This window comes from Arachis stenosperma, chromosome 10 (genome assembly GCF_014773155.1).
Source record: "Arachis stenosperma cultivar V10309 chromosome 10, arast.V10309.gnm1.PFL2, whole genome shotgun sequence".
NCBI classification, from domain to species: domain Eukaryota; kingdom Viridiplantae; phylum Streptophyta; class Magnoliopsida; order Fabales; family Fabaceae; genus Arachis; species Arachis stenosperma.
Genome location: NC_080386.1, coordinates 1120791 through 1136865, shown reverse-complemented (window position 1 = coordinate 1136865; position 16075 = coordinate 1120791). Strand labels below are relative to the sequence as shown.

General features: G+C 34.8%; 2 protein-coding genes across 2 annotated transcripts; both read right to left on the bottom strand.

Moving 5' to 3' along the window:
* Nucleotides 1-18: 18 nt before the first annotated feature.
* LOC130955852 (uncharacterized) lies at nucleotides 19-3639 on the bottom strand. The gene is made up of 5 exons (XM_057882834.1): nucleotides 3307-3639; nucleotides 2065-2994; nucleotides 1118-1318; nucleotides 644-839; nucleotides 19-420 (listed from the first exon to the last, which is right to left on the bottom strand). The coding sequence occupies exons 1-5, from the start codon at nucleotides 3418-3420 to the stop codon at nucleotides 236-238; spliced, it is 1626 nt and encodes a 541-aa protein (XP_057738817.1). The 5' UTR covers nucleotides 3421-3639; the 3' UTR covers nucleotides 19-235.
* Nucleotides 3640-10443: 6804 nt separating this feature from the next.
* On the bottom strand, nucleotides 10444-11528 carry LOC130957978 (uncharacterized). The gene has a single exon (XM_057884848.1). It carries the CDS (start codon nucleotides 11494-11496, stop codon nucleotides 10597-10599), a length of 900 nt encoding a protein of 299 aa, XP_057740831.1. The 5' UTR covers nucleotides 11497-11528; the 3' UTR covers nucleotides 10444-10596.
* Nucleotides 11529-16075: the final 4547 nt, after the last annotated feature.

Genomic DNA, 16075 nt, shown 5'->3' with positions numbered 1-16075 from the left:
TTTTTCAAGATGGACATGGAGAGGGAACAATAGTCCACTGTATAAATTAACCTCAACAAAGGTCCACACAATATTTACACGTTTCATGTATTTACATGACAAATAATGACATAAGGACCCTTTACACACTAGAATGATTTTGCAGCTGTACAAATTATGGGAAATCCAATAAGCCTTTCATCAATGACACTGTCCAAAAAGATTAAGATATGAAATGCAATGTTGAGACATTCGATTAACCATTAATCTTCGAATACAAATCTGCAAGAGCACGGTAGAGAATAGCAGCAGCAGGTGGTCTAGGCAACGAGCCAAGTAATATATCTGTTGCAGTTATGGACTGGCTGCCATAGAATCGCGAATTTTCTTGTGCCCGGGTACTCACAATACTGCTTTCAAGTGAACACCCAACAAATGCGCCTGCAAGGAAAGCAATAAAGTTATCAAACACACAGCATTGGCATCTATTCCGCTGCTAAATGTGGTACTAAGATTGTTTAAACCCTACCTAGACTATCAAATGTAATATCTTGTAAATACAAGTTCAGTCGAAGTAAATGAAGTTCTATTCTAACTTTCAGAGTTAAAAACATGAAGGTTTCCAATAGTATATGATCATAAATAACTGAAATAAGACATATACCTTTACTGCAGCTGTAGGTATAACAAGCCGCATAGCCACCATCACCAGCGCGAACATCAGCTTCAGCTGACCTTCCAACAATGCCAAATGCAGCACTCAAACCAGCTCCAAGAGAAACATGCGCATTACCACTAAATGTCTTGACAGCTTCCGTTGTTCTCAGAACAATAATGAAGTCGGTTAACTCTCCTCCAGCCTACATTTAGGGGGGTTACACAATTAAATGGGTATCAGTAAGTAAATTCTTCAGGCATGCTCCATAATATGGAGCAGAAAATCAAAATCTGTGCTACTTTGGAGGCTAGGAATGAATTTTAATTTGGTAAGCGTTCATTCAACAAAATAAAATTGGGCAACAGTATGTAGTATGTACATCAACAGTAATGGGTTCTTCATTGATTCATCATTATAAGCAAAGCGATAACTAATTAGACTGTTAACGACATAGCTATTGTTACAAATTAGACACTTCACCTGAGCTCCCCAACCCACACCAAATGTGGAAATAGCAGATGGTGGGGACCATGAACCATCTTCCCTAAGCGCAAGCACAAGTCCTGTTCCAATATTATATGTAACCATCATTCCTACTTTGACCACAGTGATAATTGCAAGGCCTTTTGCTTGCCTTAGAATGAACTCTGGGATTGATTTCTCAGGCTTCAAAGAACCTATCTGCAAACGTGAAATTCTTCATTAAGTAACACATAATGACATGACATGATGATAAAAATAGTATCACCAAGAGCTTAAAATTTAAAGCTTCAAAAACATAAAATGACGACAACATTGAGCTATATACATAGTCGTCCAACCTAACATCTTCCTAAATATGCAATCAGGTTGAGACAGAGATTTACAATTTTTCTTTTAGAGAAAATAGCACCATATATGATCAAATAGTCTAGGAGATGGGCTAATTATAACTTTCAACTGTCACCAAATGATAACAAAGAAACTCTGGCCCACCGGTATGCAAGATTAGCCTTATTCCTTTAACCTATGCCATTCATCACTAATTTAATCAAAGCAACACTACAACAGATCCAGTTGTTCAGTGTGATAATAAGAAGAATACACTTTCCGGAAACTAAGAATCTTACACAGAGAGGCAATGACTATTTTAAAATGCTTGTCTTACTCTTTATTCAGATCAACATTGAAGAAAGTTCATTATAGACATAAGTCCCATCATTAATATGCATGCATTATAAAGGATAATGATATTGCCACTCCTATTTTTGATAATGCCACTCTACATATGATTTGTTTGCATTGTAAGTTTGCATGAATTTGTTAAAAAAAGGAGTCTATTATCAAAATAGGAGTGGCAATATCCATTTCCCATTATTAATGGTTTCTGCTTCTGGAGGGAAATCAAGGGGAAAAAGGTTGAAAAAAATGATGTAATTTGCACCAACCTGATTGTAAGCTTTGATAGTGTTCGTTGCTTTGTAAATTTCATACTCCATGGACCGTGCCCAAGGAAAGTTAACCCATGATCGTAAAGTGCTGAGGTCTGTCAAGTCATGGGTTGGTAACTGAGCAGCATTACTTACATGATCCATCAAATAAGGCTGTACAGACTCGAGTCGAACACAGCAAACATCACAGACTCTTTGGGGGTCAGAAACTCGGAACTTTGATGGCAACAAGCTCCGTCCTTTGGAACATTCACCACAAAATATTCCTCCACAAAACCGGCAGTGATGTCGGGTGCACATGATGGGATGGAACCTCACGCCACACAACATACAAGAAGCAGCAGCACTATCTGCCAACCACTTTGGGGGCTCTGCTTCAAGTAATTCCTTCACGTTACCAAAGTTGGCCTCTGTAAGAGTTTGTGCCATCTCTCTCCAACATTGTTCAAGTACATTGTTGGATATCCATGAAAAGCTACATGTCTGAAGATCTCCTGATGCTAAAGAATTCACTTTTCCCCTAGCCGCAAGTAACATTTCTGCTAGAACATCCCACATAGTCAATTCTCTTTCTTCTCCAAGGCATTGATTCCATCCCATGTCATCATCAGGAAAGTAGCCACCATTTGAGTGAAACCCTTTGGCCCACTCTTTGTGCTCATCTTCCAACATAGGAGGAACGGAAACCGGGATCCAAACACCAGTATCTTCGCACAGTGGAGTGTCATAATAGAAGAACTTTCCACGTTTCTGAAAATTACCCGATGAAGGTTCATTTTTGTCTTCACTTTTCTCCAAAGTTTTCTCACATAATTCAGGATATAATCTGGATGAATTCATGCTATCACCTTCAATGCCAGATGGGGAAAAAGAGTCGTAATACTCTTTGTTAACATGATTTGTCCTGTTACCATCCACCTCATCATCCTGTAATCATGATCAAATCAAAACAAATAAACAACATAATAAACCAGTTTTAAGAAGAAGAAAAAATTCAATATAACCTATATTCATTTAAAAAATTGAAACCTAATTAAATGTTTTCAAATGATCCATGATTTCCTAGTTTAAATGCAATCCCAGCATACCGAATTAAATCATTACAAAGACAATCAAAGTCGAATCCCACAAATAAATAACAGAGTCAAAACAACGCAAAATCCACAAATTACGAAAATTTCCAGTTCACCAAACAGTACCTTGTGCATATCAATCAGGAGTAAGAAGGAGAACACTTACCTTAAAAGAATTGGAATTGGATATCTGGTCACTAACCGAAAAACCCGACACCCTTTTAGATAAAGTTTCTACATCCTCAACCTGATTCTTAGAATCTAAATTATTGCCCTCCATTGATACAGCTAGAATATGACCAAACTAGGGCATATACATGTTATCGGCCAGAAAAAAAATGAAGTGAAAATTTCAATTTCGTGTCAAAAGAATGAAACTTCGATAATAGAAACGAAAAGGGTTCCCGATAGAACTCGAATTAGAGCTCTCCTCTAATGGAGTATTATCATAGAGAATTTGCCCGGGGGTTTACGATACCTTTTGCTTGCGTTTTCAATCTTTCTTTCCCAATTCTAATTTTAGTTGTCTTTCTGTTTATTTTATTTTTCGCGCAGCAATTAGAATGGAAGAAGCAAAACGACGCCGTTTCGAAGAGGATTCTGTTGACTTGTTGAGATTAGCAAATAAGGGGTGTGTTTGATTTGACTTAAAATTTTAAAAATATATAAAAATTTAAAAGTGAAAATCAAGTGCAGTTTATTTCACATTAAATTAATAGCTGTGGATAGTTAGATAAAAATTTAGTCCGATAAATTATTTAACTATTCTCAGTTATCAATTTTACGTAAAGTCGACTGCACCTGAATTTCTACCAAAATTTAAAATAATTTCAAAATATTTAATCTTAATTACTAATTTTATTTTTTATAAGATAGATATCTAACTTTTTTTGTTTTAATTTTTTAATTTGAATGAGCTTGGTTGAGTTAAATCTCAATTTGGCCCCTGAAATTTGGCTTGAGACTCAAAATGACCCCTACAATTTCATTAGCCTCAATTAGAACCCCCAATTTTGTAATTGTGTCTCCGGCTTGCCCCTGCTGTCATCTCCGTCACCGGAAAGCTGATGTGGCACAGTGTCATGACACGGTGGACTATACCAAAACGACGGCGTATGACTTCGCGCCCAAAGCCTATTAAAACTACGTCGTTTCACTTGTTTTGGTGGTTAAAATTCTCCCACTTCCCAGTACGACGATCATATTCTTCTTCTTCTTCTTCTTCTCCTTCTTCTTCTTCTTCCTCTTTCTCGTTTTTCCTGATGCGTTGCTGTGAAATCCAAAGGAGTTCCTTCTAGCAATTCTGAAAATCTATGCAAACTTGGGGGTTTAGGCAAGAGTGAAGAAACCAGAAGTACAAGTTCATACAAAGGTTAGTTACAAAACCCATTGCTACTAATGCGCTATCTTCTACTTCTTTAACTTTGTTTGCTGATTTTTTCTGTATTTTGTTAATAAACTATTGTGGTTAATGTGCACATGCAATGTAGGACTTAGGGTTTGATGCTGTTTATTTTTTTAGTTTGCTACAAAGTTAGTTTTGTTGATGAGTGGCATATTGGTTGTTTGTGGGTCTAAAATTAATGTTGTAATGGAAAGATTTGACAGTGGTACTTTTAGGACGGTTTCTTATGAATGTCGTATGCATAAAAGTTAGTCTGAATTTGTTTGAGATTTCTTTGCAGATGGATGATCATATAACCATAGTATTTCACCATGGAGGTAGGTTTGTTACCAAGGAGGATGGTAATGTAGCATATGTTAGCGACAACACTGATGAGTTGGTTGGATTAGATGAGGACACAATGGATGTGTTTTCAATCAGGGACTACTACAAAGTGTTAGGATATGATAACATTGTGGAATGTTGGTGGCTGGCTCCTGGAAGACCTCTGAAGACTGGGTTAAGAGCTCTTTCACATGATTCTGAGTTGTTGGAGATGTGTTTTCATGCGAAGAATAACCAAGGAATTGTACATGTTTACTTTGAACATGGAGTACCCCAACCAGAATTTGATGATGAAGAGGAATGTCCAGACTTGTGTGAGATTTCTCCCAACCCCATGTCCATTCCCACCCCAAACCCAAATACAAGCACCCCCCACACCACCACCAAACAATCTACTATTGATTCAACACCCACAATCTCCAGTTCTAATGCAGCCACAAAATCAAATGTTGAGACTACTTCAGTTACCAAACCCCCACCCAATGCATCAGCTAATGTCCCAACAAACTCAACAACCACGAATGAAGCTAAACCAACTACATCGAAGCCCAACTCATCCAAACTCACCACTGCTAAGGCCACTACATCTAAGCCTAACTCATCTAAGTACACCACTGCTGCTCCCTCTACATCCAAGCCCAACCAATCTAAGCCCACCACTATGAAGCCCAACTTATGTAAACCCACCACTGTCAAGCAAACCCAACCAAAGTTTCAGCCATCTAAGCCCGCAACTAAAAAAGTCACACCAAATAATAACAAGCCAAAAACTGCCAAAGCAACCACTGTGAAATCCACTCCCGCTAGTAGATCAACACCTAAAGTTCAACAAAATGAACATAGCAATGAGGACGACAGCAGTAGTAGCAGTGATTCATACGAGAGTGCTGAAGACTCTCTTTATAAGGCAGGGCCTATTGATAGCTCAACTGAAAGTTTATTTATGTTTTTGAGCTTATTGTGTAATAAGGAGTCATATAAATTGTAGGTATGCCATGTGTTCACGCATGTGCTGCACTATCATGGGTAAATAAAGATCCTGAAGACTTTTGTCACAAATGGTTGACTATGGATTCTTATAAGGCTACATACTTGCACTCATTGAATCCAATTCCAGGAGAAGCATTATGGAAAAAATCTGTATACCTTAAGCCTCTGGCTCCTAAAGTAAAGAGAAAGCCAGAAACTTTGACAAAGAAAAGAAGAAAAGATGCTGATGAGAAACCTTCAGGAAGTAAAAAACAAAAAAGTGCAACTAAGTTGAATAGAAAGTACAAGCAGTTCACTTGTACCTATTGTGGGACAAAATGCCATACTAAAAAAAGTTGCAGTCATAGAAAGGCTGACGATGAAGCCATTGCTGAAGCTACTGCAGCTGCTGCTGTTGCAAATACTAGTGAAGCTGCTGCTGTTGCAAATACTGGTGATGCTGTCGATGTTGGTGCTGATGGGCATAATGGGAATACTGCTAGCAATGATGGACACGTTGCTAATGATATTGGAAATGATGCTGATAACAATGCTAATAATGATACTGCAGCTTCAGAGGTTGAAATCACACAACCCAGTTATTCACAACCATTGATTAATGAAGTGGTATGACTTTCTAACTCACTTTAAAGCAATAAACAATAATTATTCCTTACACATTTCTTTAGTAGAACTGACTCGTTATCTTGCAGGTTGCTCCACTTGTTCCAATTCAACCTACAAGGCCAAACAAGTTGCCCCCAAAGAGAAGATCTCAACACTCAACTGCTGCAAATATGGATCCAATGAAGGGAGCAAGTTCTGGGACAGCAGCAACATTGGCAGGGGTCATGAGATTTGTCCCTACGCCAGGCTTCATACCTCCAAGGAAGAAGTGATGAGAAGCTTTCTGTTTTGTTGTATTTAACTATGTTAAACTTGGGTTCATCTTGATGATTGTATTTTGGGATTAGTTTATGTACAAGTCAGAAATAGTAAAACTGATATAAAATGTTCAAGTTTGGATTTCAATAGTTGGTTGTATTTTGAATGGTTTTAATATTTTGTATAATGATGATACTACATACTTCTCAATGCTGATGATTGTTATAACTATCAGTGCTAGTATCACCATGTTACTATAACCATTTATCTTAATTTAGGTGTTTTAATTGCAACTTGATATGTACACGTTGAAGATTGTGATAATATTCAATATCACCATGTTAGCCAAGTTAAAATTGAAACTTGCATATCAGTTATTATAATAATTTATGTTCAATTAGATGCTGTTTTTTATGGCAACTTCATACCATTACATTGCAAAAATTGATAACATTCAACATTATCATATTAGCCAACTTGAAAATAACACTGGCAAAAACTGATGTTTAACATATCTATTGCATTCAAGTCAATTTCAATTCTACAATCAGGAACAATTTCACATGGTTTATTTTCTTACAACTAAGCCATAACCAATACACAAAACCACAATAAAAAACACAAGCAAACTTAAAACACAGTTTCATATTTTTAAAACCCTAACATCAACTTCCAAATCCCTAATTGTCCATCTTAAATTCATTTTCCAATGGTCAACATCTCTTGCAGAATCAACTCTCCCAACAATGGTTTCATCCTCTTCATCTGCCCATACGAAAAGCCCGCACCATTTCTTTCCTGCGGTCTGCAACGAAACCAAGAAATTTTTTTTACATAAAATACAGTTAATAACGAGGTTCCAATAAGCTTCCAGGATTCAGCAACTCACATTATAGTTTGGGCAACCAAAAAAAGGTCGCTCAGAATTGGCGTCTGTACCAGACCAACGAAGAACAGGGCGCATCCCGCATCCACACCATTGAGGAAGCTTCCCTGCTCTGATGCGATTGGTGGTCCTCGCCCAAGTTCCATGTGAACATGACCTATTTGAGCTCCCTGAACCTTGACTGCTGCTCCCAATCATCCCTATGAAGACAATGATGAATTATCAGTTTAAGGGTTTTGAGCCATTGTTTAGGGATTTATTTCAATCGTAGGGACCAAATTGAGGCATAAAATTCTATCTCCAGGTCATGTAACTGTTAGCAATCCCACTCAGCACTTAATAGGCCACGTGTAGTTCACTGTGTCATGACAATGTGTCACATCAACTTTCCGGTGACAGAGATGACAGCAGGGGCAAGGCGGAGCTACAATTACAAAATTAGAGGTTCTAATTGAGGCTAATAAAATTGTAGGAGTCATTTTGAGTCTCGAGCCAAATTTAAGGGGTCAAATTGAGATTTAACTCGAGCTTGGTTTAACAAATTTAGTTAGGTTTAGTTTTCAACTTTTGATGTTGACGAGACACACAGCGTAGTTCCAGCGGTAGAAAACTAAGCCTTTTCAGTTCCATCAATCTCGGAATGAATCTGTGATACTCTCACTCTCACCGAGTTCAAAGCTCTGATCTTTCATCATCCATGGCGTTGTTCTCTCTCTTGAATCGCAACCAATGTTCAATTTTTCTTGCTCTTCTTCTCTTGCACAGTACTATGTACAAATCCTCTTGCCAAACTCGAGGGGTATTAGGGTACACCAGCAACTGTGGGGAGCACGTGATGCAGTCTCAATGCTCTCGGAACACAAGATGCAGTTGGTGTACCAGCGAGGTTCTTGATGACATGTGCTTCACTAAAGCTGAAGCGTGGAGGTTGCCCCACCAAGTTTACTCTTGTAGGTTGATCCGGTGAGACATCCATTCCTGTTTTTTTTTTTATTATTATTATCTATCTGCATTTCGAGATTGTGCCATTGATGTGGCAACTCCTTTCTATTCTGTTAATTGATAGAGTAAATATTGTTGTAATTGTAACTTGTTGTAATTGTAGACACCAAAAAAACTTGTTGTAATTGTAATTGTAACTGTAATTGTAACCGTATTTCTATTTTTTATCGTTGTGGTTGTATATTCATTCAATCTATGATTTGTCTAATTGACATAATGGGAGTGATGTATAAATTTGATCTTTGATTTTTAGAAGAAATTGACTGTATTTAGATCTGATGATTTACCAAGTCCAAACACACCTTTACCAACAATTCATGATGTGTGTAAAAAGTAAATGAAAGTGCAGTTAGTCTAAATTTGGGTGTGTCATGTGTGTGTTTATCTGCACGCTGTAAAGTGATAGGAAGTGTTGTGAACTGATGAGAGTGCATAGTGATTGAAGTGAGTGTGATTGCAGTGAGAATTCAAGTCTGTGAAGTTTCCTATGAGTGTAGTGAGTATATGTTGTAGTCTAAAGTTTACAAATAAATAAAATCCACACTCTTAGTGTCTGCTTTTCTGATAATGCAGAATGCAGATAGTGCTTGGTATGATTGTAAACATGAGGAGTTCAAGTTAAGTCTAAACTGTAAACGAATTGTTAAACTTCATCTTAAGTTAGTATAAGAAAGAGGCTGTGGTTGCGACATGTGATAAAAAACTTCGTCCCAAGTTATGAAAAACCAACAAACCAGGGTTACAGAATCAGAGATAGATTGAACAATATTGGAATCTAATGTGCCAGGATTCTCTATTCATGTGTCATCTTTGAGACAAGTCTATGATTTCTTAAAAGGTTCAATATTTGCTTCTACCTAATTATAACTTATATCCCTATCCCTAATTGTGTTTCTTGGATAAGTTCTTAGATGATCTATGATCTTGATATTTCTCCTACCCTGTGCTGTTGTTGCGTGTATCACTTCTGTTACAACATTAACTTAAGTGAGAGATAGTGTGGCTGGTGTTGCTGAGGCGATACTATTTTTTCTTACTTCTGCACTTTAGAAGTTCTCATGTTTCTATTTGAGGATGCCTATGGTTTAAGACTTACCTATTTGCTTGGAATTCGACCCGACTTAAATTTGGCGAATTTCATCCTGATTCCCCTCTTTTGTAAATAAATACATGGAAAAGTCTAGGGGGCCAGCATTTTTTGTGTTTTCTGGCCAGTACTTAACCATCAAAAGAAAAGTGAGTGATTTCTCACCATTGGATGTAATCTCACACCATTAAAAACACTATTGATGACCACTTGATGGTTACAAAATACTAAAGTTGCTGGCCCCCTAGCATTGCTCGTTGCTAATCCAAAACGAATTGTCCTCTTAATTTCTTCACTAGCTATATAGGTACCTTGAGTGTACAAAATGGTTACTTGTGTGATTTTGCCCCCCTAACTTGCTGTGTGGTTATTAATACATTGACGAAATAGTTTGCATGCTTCCTCTCTTATACTATCAGTGCCGGAAGCTATGGAGTTTCTTCAACCAACAAGACCGCAGTCGAAAACAATGTAATGGAGAAAGACAGCAACAAATTTCGTTTAGACACTCGATTATCAGTTTCAACTAGTTGGGGGATTATCATGCGGAACAGTGGAGGATTAATGTTCCTTAACATTAACAAGTTACAACTTAGCAGTGATAGACAAGAAAATCTGCCAAATTCCGTTTCAGTCATGGGTGTGGTTGTGACTTAATATGGCAAAAATCTGAAATAAATTGCAATGATTTGAAGTAATGATTTTGCATTTCCAAGCTTTAAACACATGGAACAAGCTAAGTAAACATAACAATGAAAAAATATAAGATGGTAATACAACACTTTGGCAATAGTGCAATACCTATTTTCACTTTCACCTCACTAATCAGGAATCACATTGAACAAATCATTGTTCAACTGACACTTAAACCAAGCAAAGAAAAAGAAAAGGGGAGTTGCTAATGATGGTGCAATTTGATGGGATAGTAGTGACTGATAGCTTCTCTCGTATCATCAAAGCAATCGCAAGCATCAAAGAACTTTCTAAGCTTCCAAAGCTCAGTGTCCCAAAGATTATCAATAAAAGGCTTTATCATGATCGCATTTTCGGGTTGTTTCGAGAATGAGTTCGGGTTATCGTCTACTATCACCACCCGATCCAACTCCCGACCCGTTTCCGACAGATCCTTCACCAACCTCCCGTCTACCGGCCGGCACGAGTCCCGGTAAAGCCTGTGCGACAGGTACCGGTTGTCCTTATCAAGCCTGTCAAGCACCAGCTCCGCGTACTCCCGCAGCGCCGCCGTGAAAATCACCACCTCGAACTTCGCCGCCAGCGCCGACAGGAACTCCTCCAAGCCGGGACGCTTAAGGACGTAGAACTCAATCTCCGCGCCGTCGATCACCGGCCTCACGACGAAGTCGTAATGCTCCGGCGCCGGCGAGGGCTTGGAGTGGACCAGAGTCTCGTCCAAGTCGAGGAACACCGTCTTCCTTCTCCGGTGGGACGGCTGCGGCGGAAGGTGGCAAATCTTGGTGCTATCGACGTCTTGGAAGGATAAGGTTTTACGAACGGATGCGAAGGGATCCTCGGAAACTTGGAAGTCCAAATCGTTGGGCGCCGGTGCTGTTTTGGTCTTCTTGAGGAGTTTGTACGGAACGTTCTTGTTGTTGTCTTTGATCTTGTGGTTTGGGGTGAGTTTGGTGAGTAGCCTGGAAATGCGGCGGTGGATGGAGGCGAGGATGGCTGTGGAGGCGGAGACTGCTTTTCTCAACGGCGATTTCTTCCGCCAGCTACGGCGGCTTCCGCGGAGGTCCTTTAGCGATTTAATTGTTGTTTTCTTTGCCTTTGAAACCATTGTGTTTATTTCTTCTTCTTCTTCTTCTTGGTATGGTTCTTTTTCTTTTGGAGATGAAAACACAGAAGAGAGGGATGAATGTGTTTGATTTAGATAGCGTGATTTTTAAACCTTGGTACGGCGCAACGGTCACCACTAGGTTCGGAACCGAAGCTACGTTTCTTGCCCTTTTTGTTGTTTTGGGCTTATTATTACTGCCTTTCTTGTTTGTTAATTGGATAAAATTGTTAGGGATATCTTTTTTTGTTTTGTTCGTTACAACATTTCTTCTTTCTGTTTTGGTTTTATAATACGGTTGTTATACTGTATTAGTGTATTATACTATTATGAACCACTTTTGTGTTGTCACCTTTAATTTGTTTTTTCTTTTGTTAGAGTAGCTTTATGTGTCTTCTCACAACCATCTCTTTCTGAAAAACTTTCAAGTATATTAATATAATTAAGATTAACGATTAAAATTTACTAAAATACAAATATATTGATAGACGTTAAAATTTTTCTATCTTATTAGTTATATAAGTTACTTTTGTTTCGTAAATAAGGAAACAAAAAATGTGTCTAAAACAAGAAATTGATTATGTTAATAACTTCTTAGAATCCAGGCAAGCATAAATCAATTTAAACAATCAAGCTAACTAAGAAATGCCACAAAAGCATTTAACTAACATCTTCGTCTTTGTTAATTAATCTTTAAGCTATTATCTAATTTAGTTATTACTTAAAACAAAATACCGATTAGGAGGTTTGGAGTTTTCACTTCTAGTTAAAATTGTTCCTTTTTTTTTATCATATAATTTACGCACACTCTATTTAAGAGTTCTTAGTCCACTATTTCCGTTGATACTCGAATCCAAATACGTAGTTCATGAAACTTACATATTTGCTACTAACCTTAGAGCCTTACCAGAGTCAGAATTGTTTGAATACTACAAAACATGATCTCTTGAGCATGTTATCAAAAAAGGGAATGAATCAGATACGGATCTAAAAATATTATTAGAAATATTGTTATGAAAGACTAATAGCACATATAATATTAAAAATAATGAAAAAATTATATAATATAAAATATATTACAAAAATATATTGGTAGAGAATATATTTTAAAATATAAGAAATATGTATGTATTTTTTATTAACAAAGTGTTCGATTTCACGTATCATAAAATTCATCGATAATAGAATTTGTGTTAAATTTTTTAGCAATTTTCTTTTCAATATAATAAAAAGACAATTAGCAAAAAATTCATCTTTTTATTTTATTTTTGAGTTATTTTTTCAATATTCATAGTTGAAAAAGATCTCTTAGTTGTAGCAATTAAAACAGAGAGAATTAATACCAAATGAATAAAAAAATACGGTCACAAGAAGAAAAAAAATTCATTTTATGAAATTTAAAATTTTTTATTTAATTAAAAAATATTAGTAATAATATTTTTTTAATTTTTTTAATATTATTACTTACTTTTTAGATATTAGAAATCATTATTATTTAAATTGGACTGAACTTTTATTTATACTAGACTAAATAATAAATAATTTTTTTAAAATTAAATCACACACAATAACTTATTACTATTAATTTTTTTAAACAAAGTAGGGGGAGTGAAACCTCCACTCGCCCTCTTTATGTCCCTCCCTGATTTGGAGAGAAAGAAAGAAAAGTAATAAAGTAGTTCATGAAATAACCAAACTTAAATTTTATTGTTTTAGATTATGTTTATGTTGTATTGTTGTGGAACCTACATTTTTATTTTATCTTTTAAAAAAAAATTATTTCATTGATCAAGAAATACACAACCATATATATAAAAATATCAGAAAAATTAAACACATAAGGAGAGAGAGGTATAGATGTTTAATTCAAAATAACCAATTTCTTAAAGCATAAAAGAAAAAGTTGTAAATAGCATTATTTATTTAAATAGTTGGCTATTTTAAGTTTATTGAATAAATAATTTAGTTATATTTATTAAATTATTTAACGATTTTTAAATATTAATTTTACAGAAAAACAAATGCATGTGAAAAAATAACATGCGATGTCCAAAAATATCTTGAATATAAATATGCAACTTCCTTGCTACTCAAGGAAGCAATAGACAAAACTGATTCGCTTACAAAAAATTAACACTACAATATAAACTATGAAGCAAAGCTGAGAGCGACGGTTCATAGATTCAGTACTGACAAAGATCTTTCTAGTGAAATAATTAAGATGGTGGCTTGGTCTAAGGTGAGTCAAAATTTAAATGCAAATGGTGATTTGGTGAAAGAAAATCGACATTGTTATCTCTTGGTATTGGTCACTGAGGCCGCATGATGATGCAAATAAGACAATGAATCAATTGAATAATACACTTTTTAAAGTTTTATGAGGTAGCAAAGTAGGAGGGAGAAAAAGAAGTTTTAGTTGATTAATATATATTAAGATTATTTTTAGTACAAGGCTTATTTTTTTATAAATATGTAATGAAAATTTAATACATAAACAAGTGGAGGTGGAAGACAAGTTGAATCCAATCTCTTAGTTAATTATTATAATTTCATTAATTTGCATAGCATTGGTTATATTTTCCGTGGGGGAGGATGAAAGTTAGAGATTGAAAACGAACGGCTCCACTGCGGCCTTTATCTCAGCCTTTTAAGACAAAAAATTATAAAAAAATTATATAATTTAATTAAATTTATTAAATTATTTAATAATTTTTTATTATTATTTTTATATAAAAATAATTGTATATAAATCTGTATTTTATTAAAAATAAAAATATTTATTTATGAAAAATATTAATTATTATATATATCTGATCTTATGTATATTAATATGTGTTATTTTATATTTTATAGAGTACTAACATCCTCAGGTTCATCTCAAAAACATAAACTGATTTTGGAATTCACCAAGTATTGAACTCTTGATTTTTCGGATCTAGAAAATACCACTCATTTCAAAAATTTCAGCTAATGAAAAAAGGTAACACTAATGATTATATCTCTAATACTCCCTAAACCTCCATTATATACATTATACAAATATTCTATTGGCTCCCTATACTTTTTCTATTTTATATCTATTTTATATAAATAATTATTTTTATATACAACTAACATAATTAAAGTTTTATATATAGCCATTATTTTATCTTGAGTGATTTATGAATTATACTTACTACTTGGGAGCCTTTAGTTAGAAAATTGTTTATTTATTTTTTAGTTTATATTTTCTATAAGAATCTCCTTACATACGTTTAATTATATTAAAAAAATACTATGTGTATATAAAAAAGGAAAAGTCTAGGGACCAGCAGTTTTGTTGAATTTTGGCCAGCATGTAACTAGCAGAGGAAGGTGAGCCATTAGATGAAATCTCACACCAATCTCACACCATCAAATCATCATTGATGGCTAATTGATGGCTAACAATCACAAAAATTACTGGCCCCCTAACATTACTCTATAAAAAATTATCTACTAAATTAATTATTATATATTTATATAAATATATATAATGTTTAACTTATTTGAATCACTATTTTTTTATACACACATAACATGATTAAATTATATATTAGCTTAGATGTCCTCATATTTTTTATAATTTGCTAATGTATTTGATTAGTTAACCTAAACCAAGTCGCCACAAATGGCAGTAGAAAATATCACAGTGCTCAAATTTATTTATATATATATATAAAGCATTTCTGTTGGCCCAGGAAATGCCACCACGCCTTAATTAGAAAAAACTGTCGTGGTTTCCCCCTTTACATATGGTTGCCGCCCATGATTTGTGTCTTCCTATTCAACATAAAAATTATAATTCTTAATATTAAGGTCTTGGTTAAAATGTAGTAATAGATCTAATATTGCAATCCATGCATATGTCAAAAATCTTGAGAGCAGCAATTTATGCTCAGACGCCTAGTTGTGCTACTTGCTAAGCAACTGCGTTTAGTTGTAGAGACTAAACAAAAACAGAGAAACCCAATGTCTTTGAAGAAAAATAAATGACATGAATGAATTTCTGAAATAATAAAAATCCTAGATTTTCTTACATGACAAGGTTGGGAAAGCAGGAATAATGATAGAAGAATAAAGAGATACGACACGAACTTATTGCAAAGTGTAAAGTACTTTAGATTGAAGGTACCCCTTCAAATGTGTGTACCATTGCTTATCGTGATTTTTTGCTTGCTTGGCCTAATAAATTTGAATTTAGATCTTTTAAAATAAAAAAATCATTATTATTAAATTTATAATTTTTATCATATATAAATTTTATTATCTTAATTAAAAATTTATTATTTTATCAATTTGTTTATTTTAAAAGCGTTTAATCCGATCAAATAAATTTAGGTCCAGTTACGTTGTTATAGAAAATCTATTTGGATTTTAATTAGTTTTAAATAAAAAACAAAGATGAATTATTCAGCGAATTGAGTTCAGGCACTGAGAATATCCTAATGTTTTATAGAATTATAAATGAATATATAAAAGTATATAGTAAAAAAAAAAAAGGGTGATAATTATGATGATCACATATATAGAAGGAGAGGAATGCGTGGCCATGTTTGATTAG

What these genes read in the sequence shown, in the direction of transcription:
- LOC130957978 (XM_057884848.1), bottom strand. Translation starts at nt 11,496, where the DNA reads ATGGTTTCAAAGGCAAAGAAAACAACAATTAAATCGCTAAAGGACCTC.
- LOC130955852 (XM_057882834.1), bottom strand. Translation starts at nt 3,420, where the DNA reads ATGGAGGGCAATAATTTAGATTCTAAGAATCAGGTTGAGGATGTAGAA. An exon ending in CCAATTCCAATTCTTTTAAG is followed by an intron (nt 2,995 to 3,306) that starts GTAAGTGTTCTC and finishes TCATGATTACAG; the next exon opens with GATGATGAGGTGGATGGTAA. An exon ending in CTATCAAAGCTTACAATCAG is followed by an intron (nt 1,319 to 2,064) that starts GTTGGTGCAAAT and finishes TCACGTTTGCAG; the next exon opens with ATAGGTTCTTTGAAGCCTGA.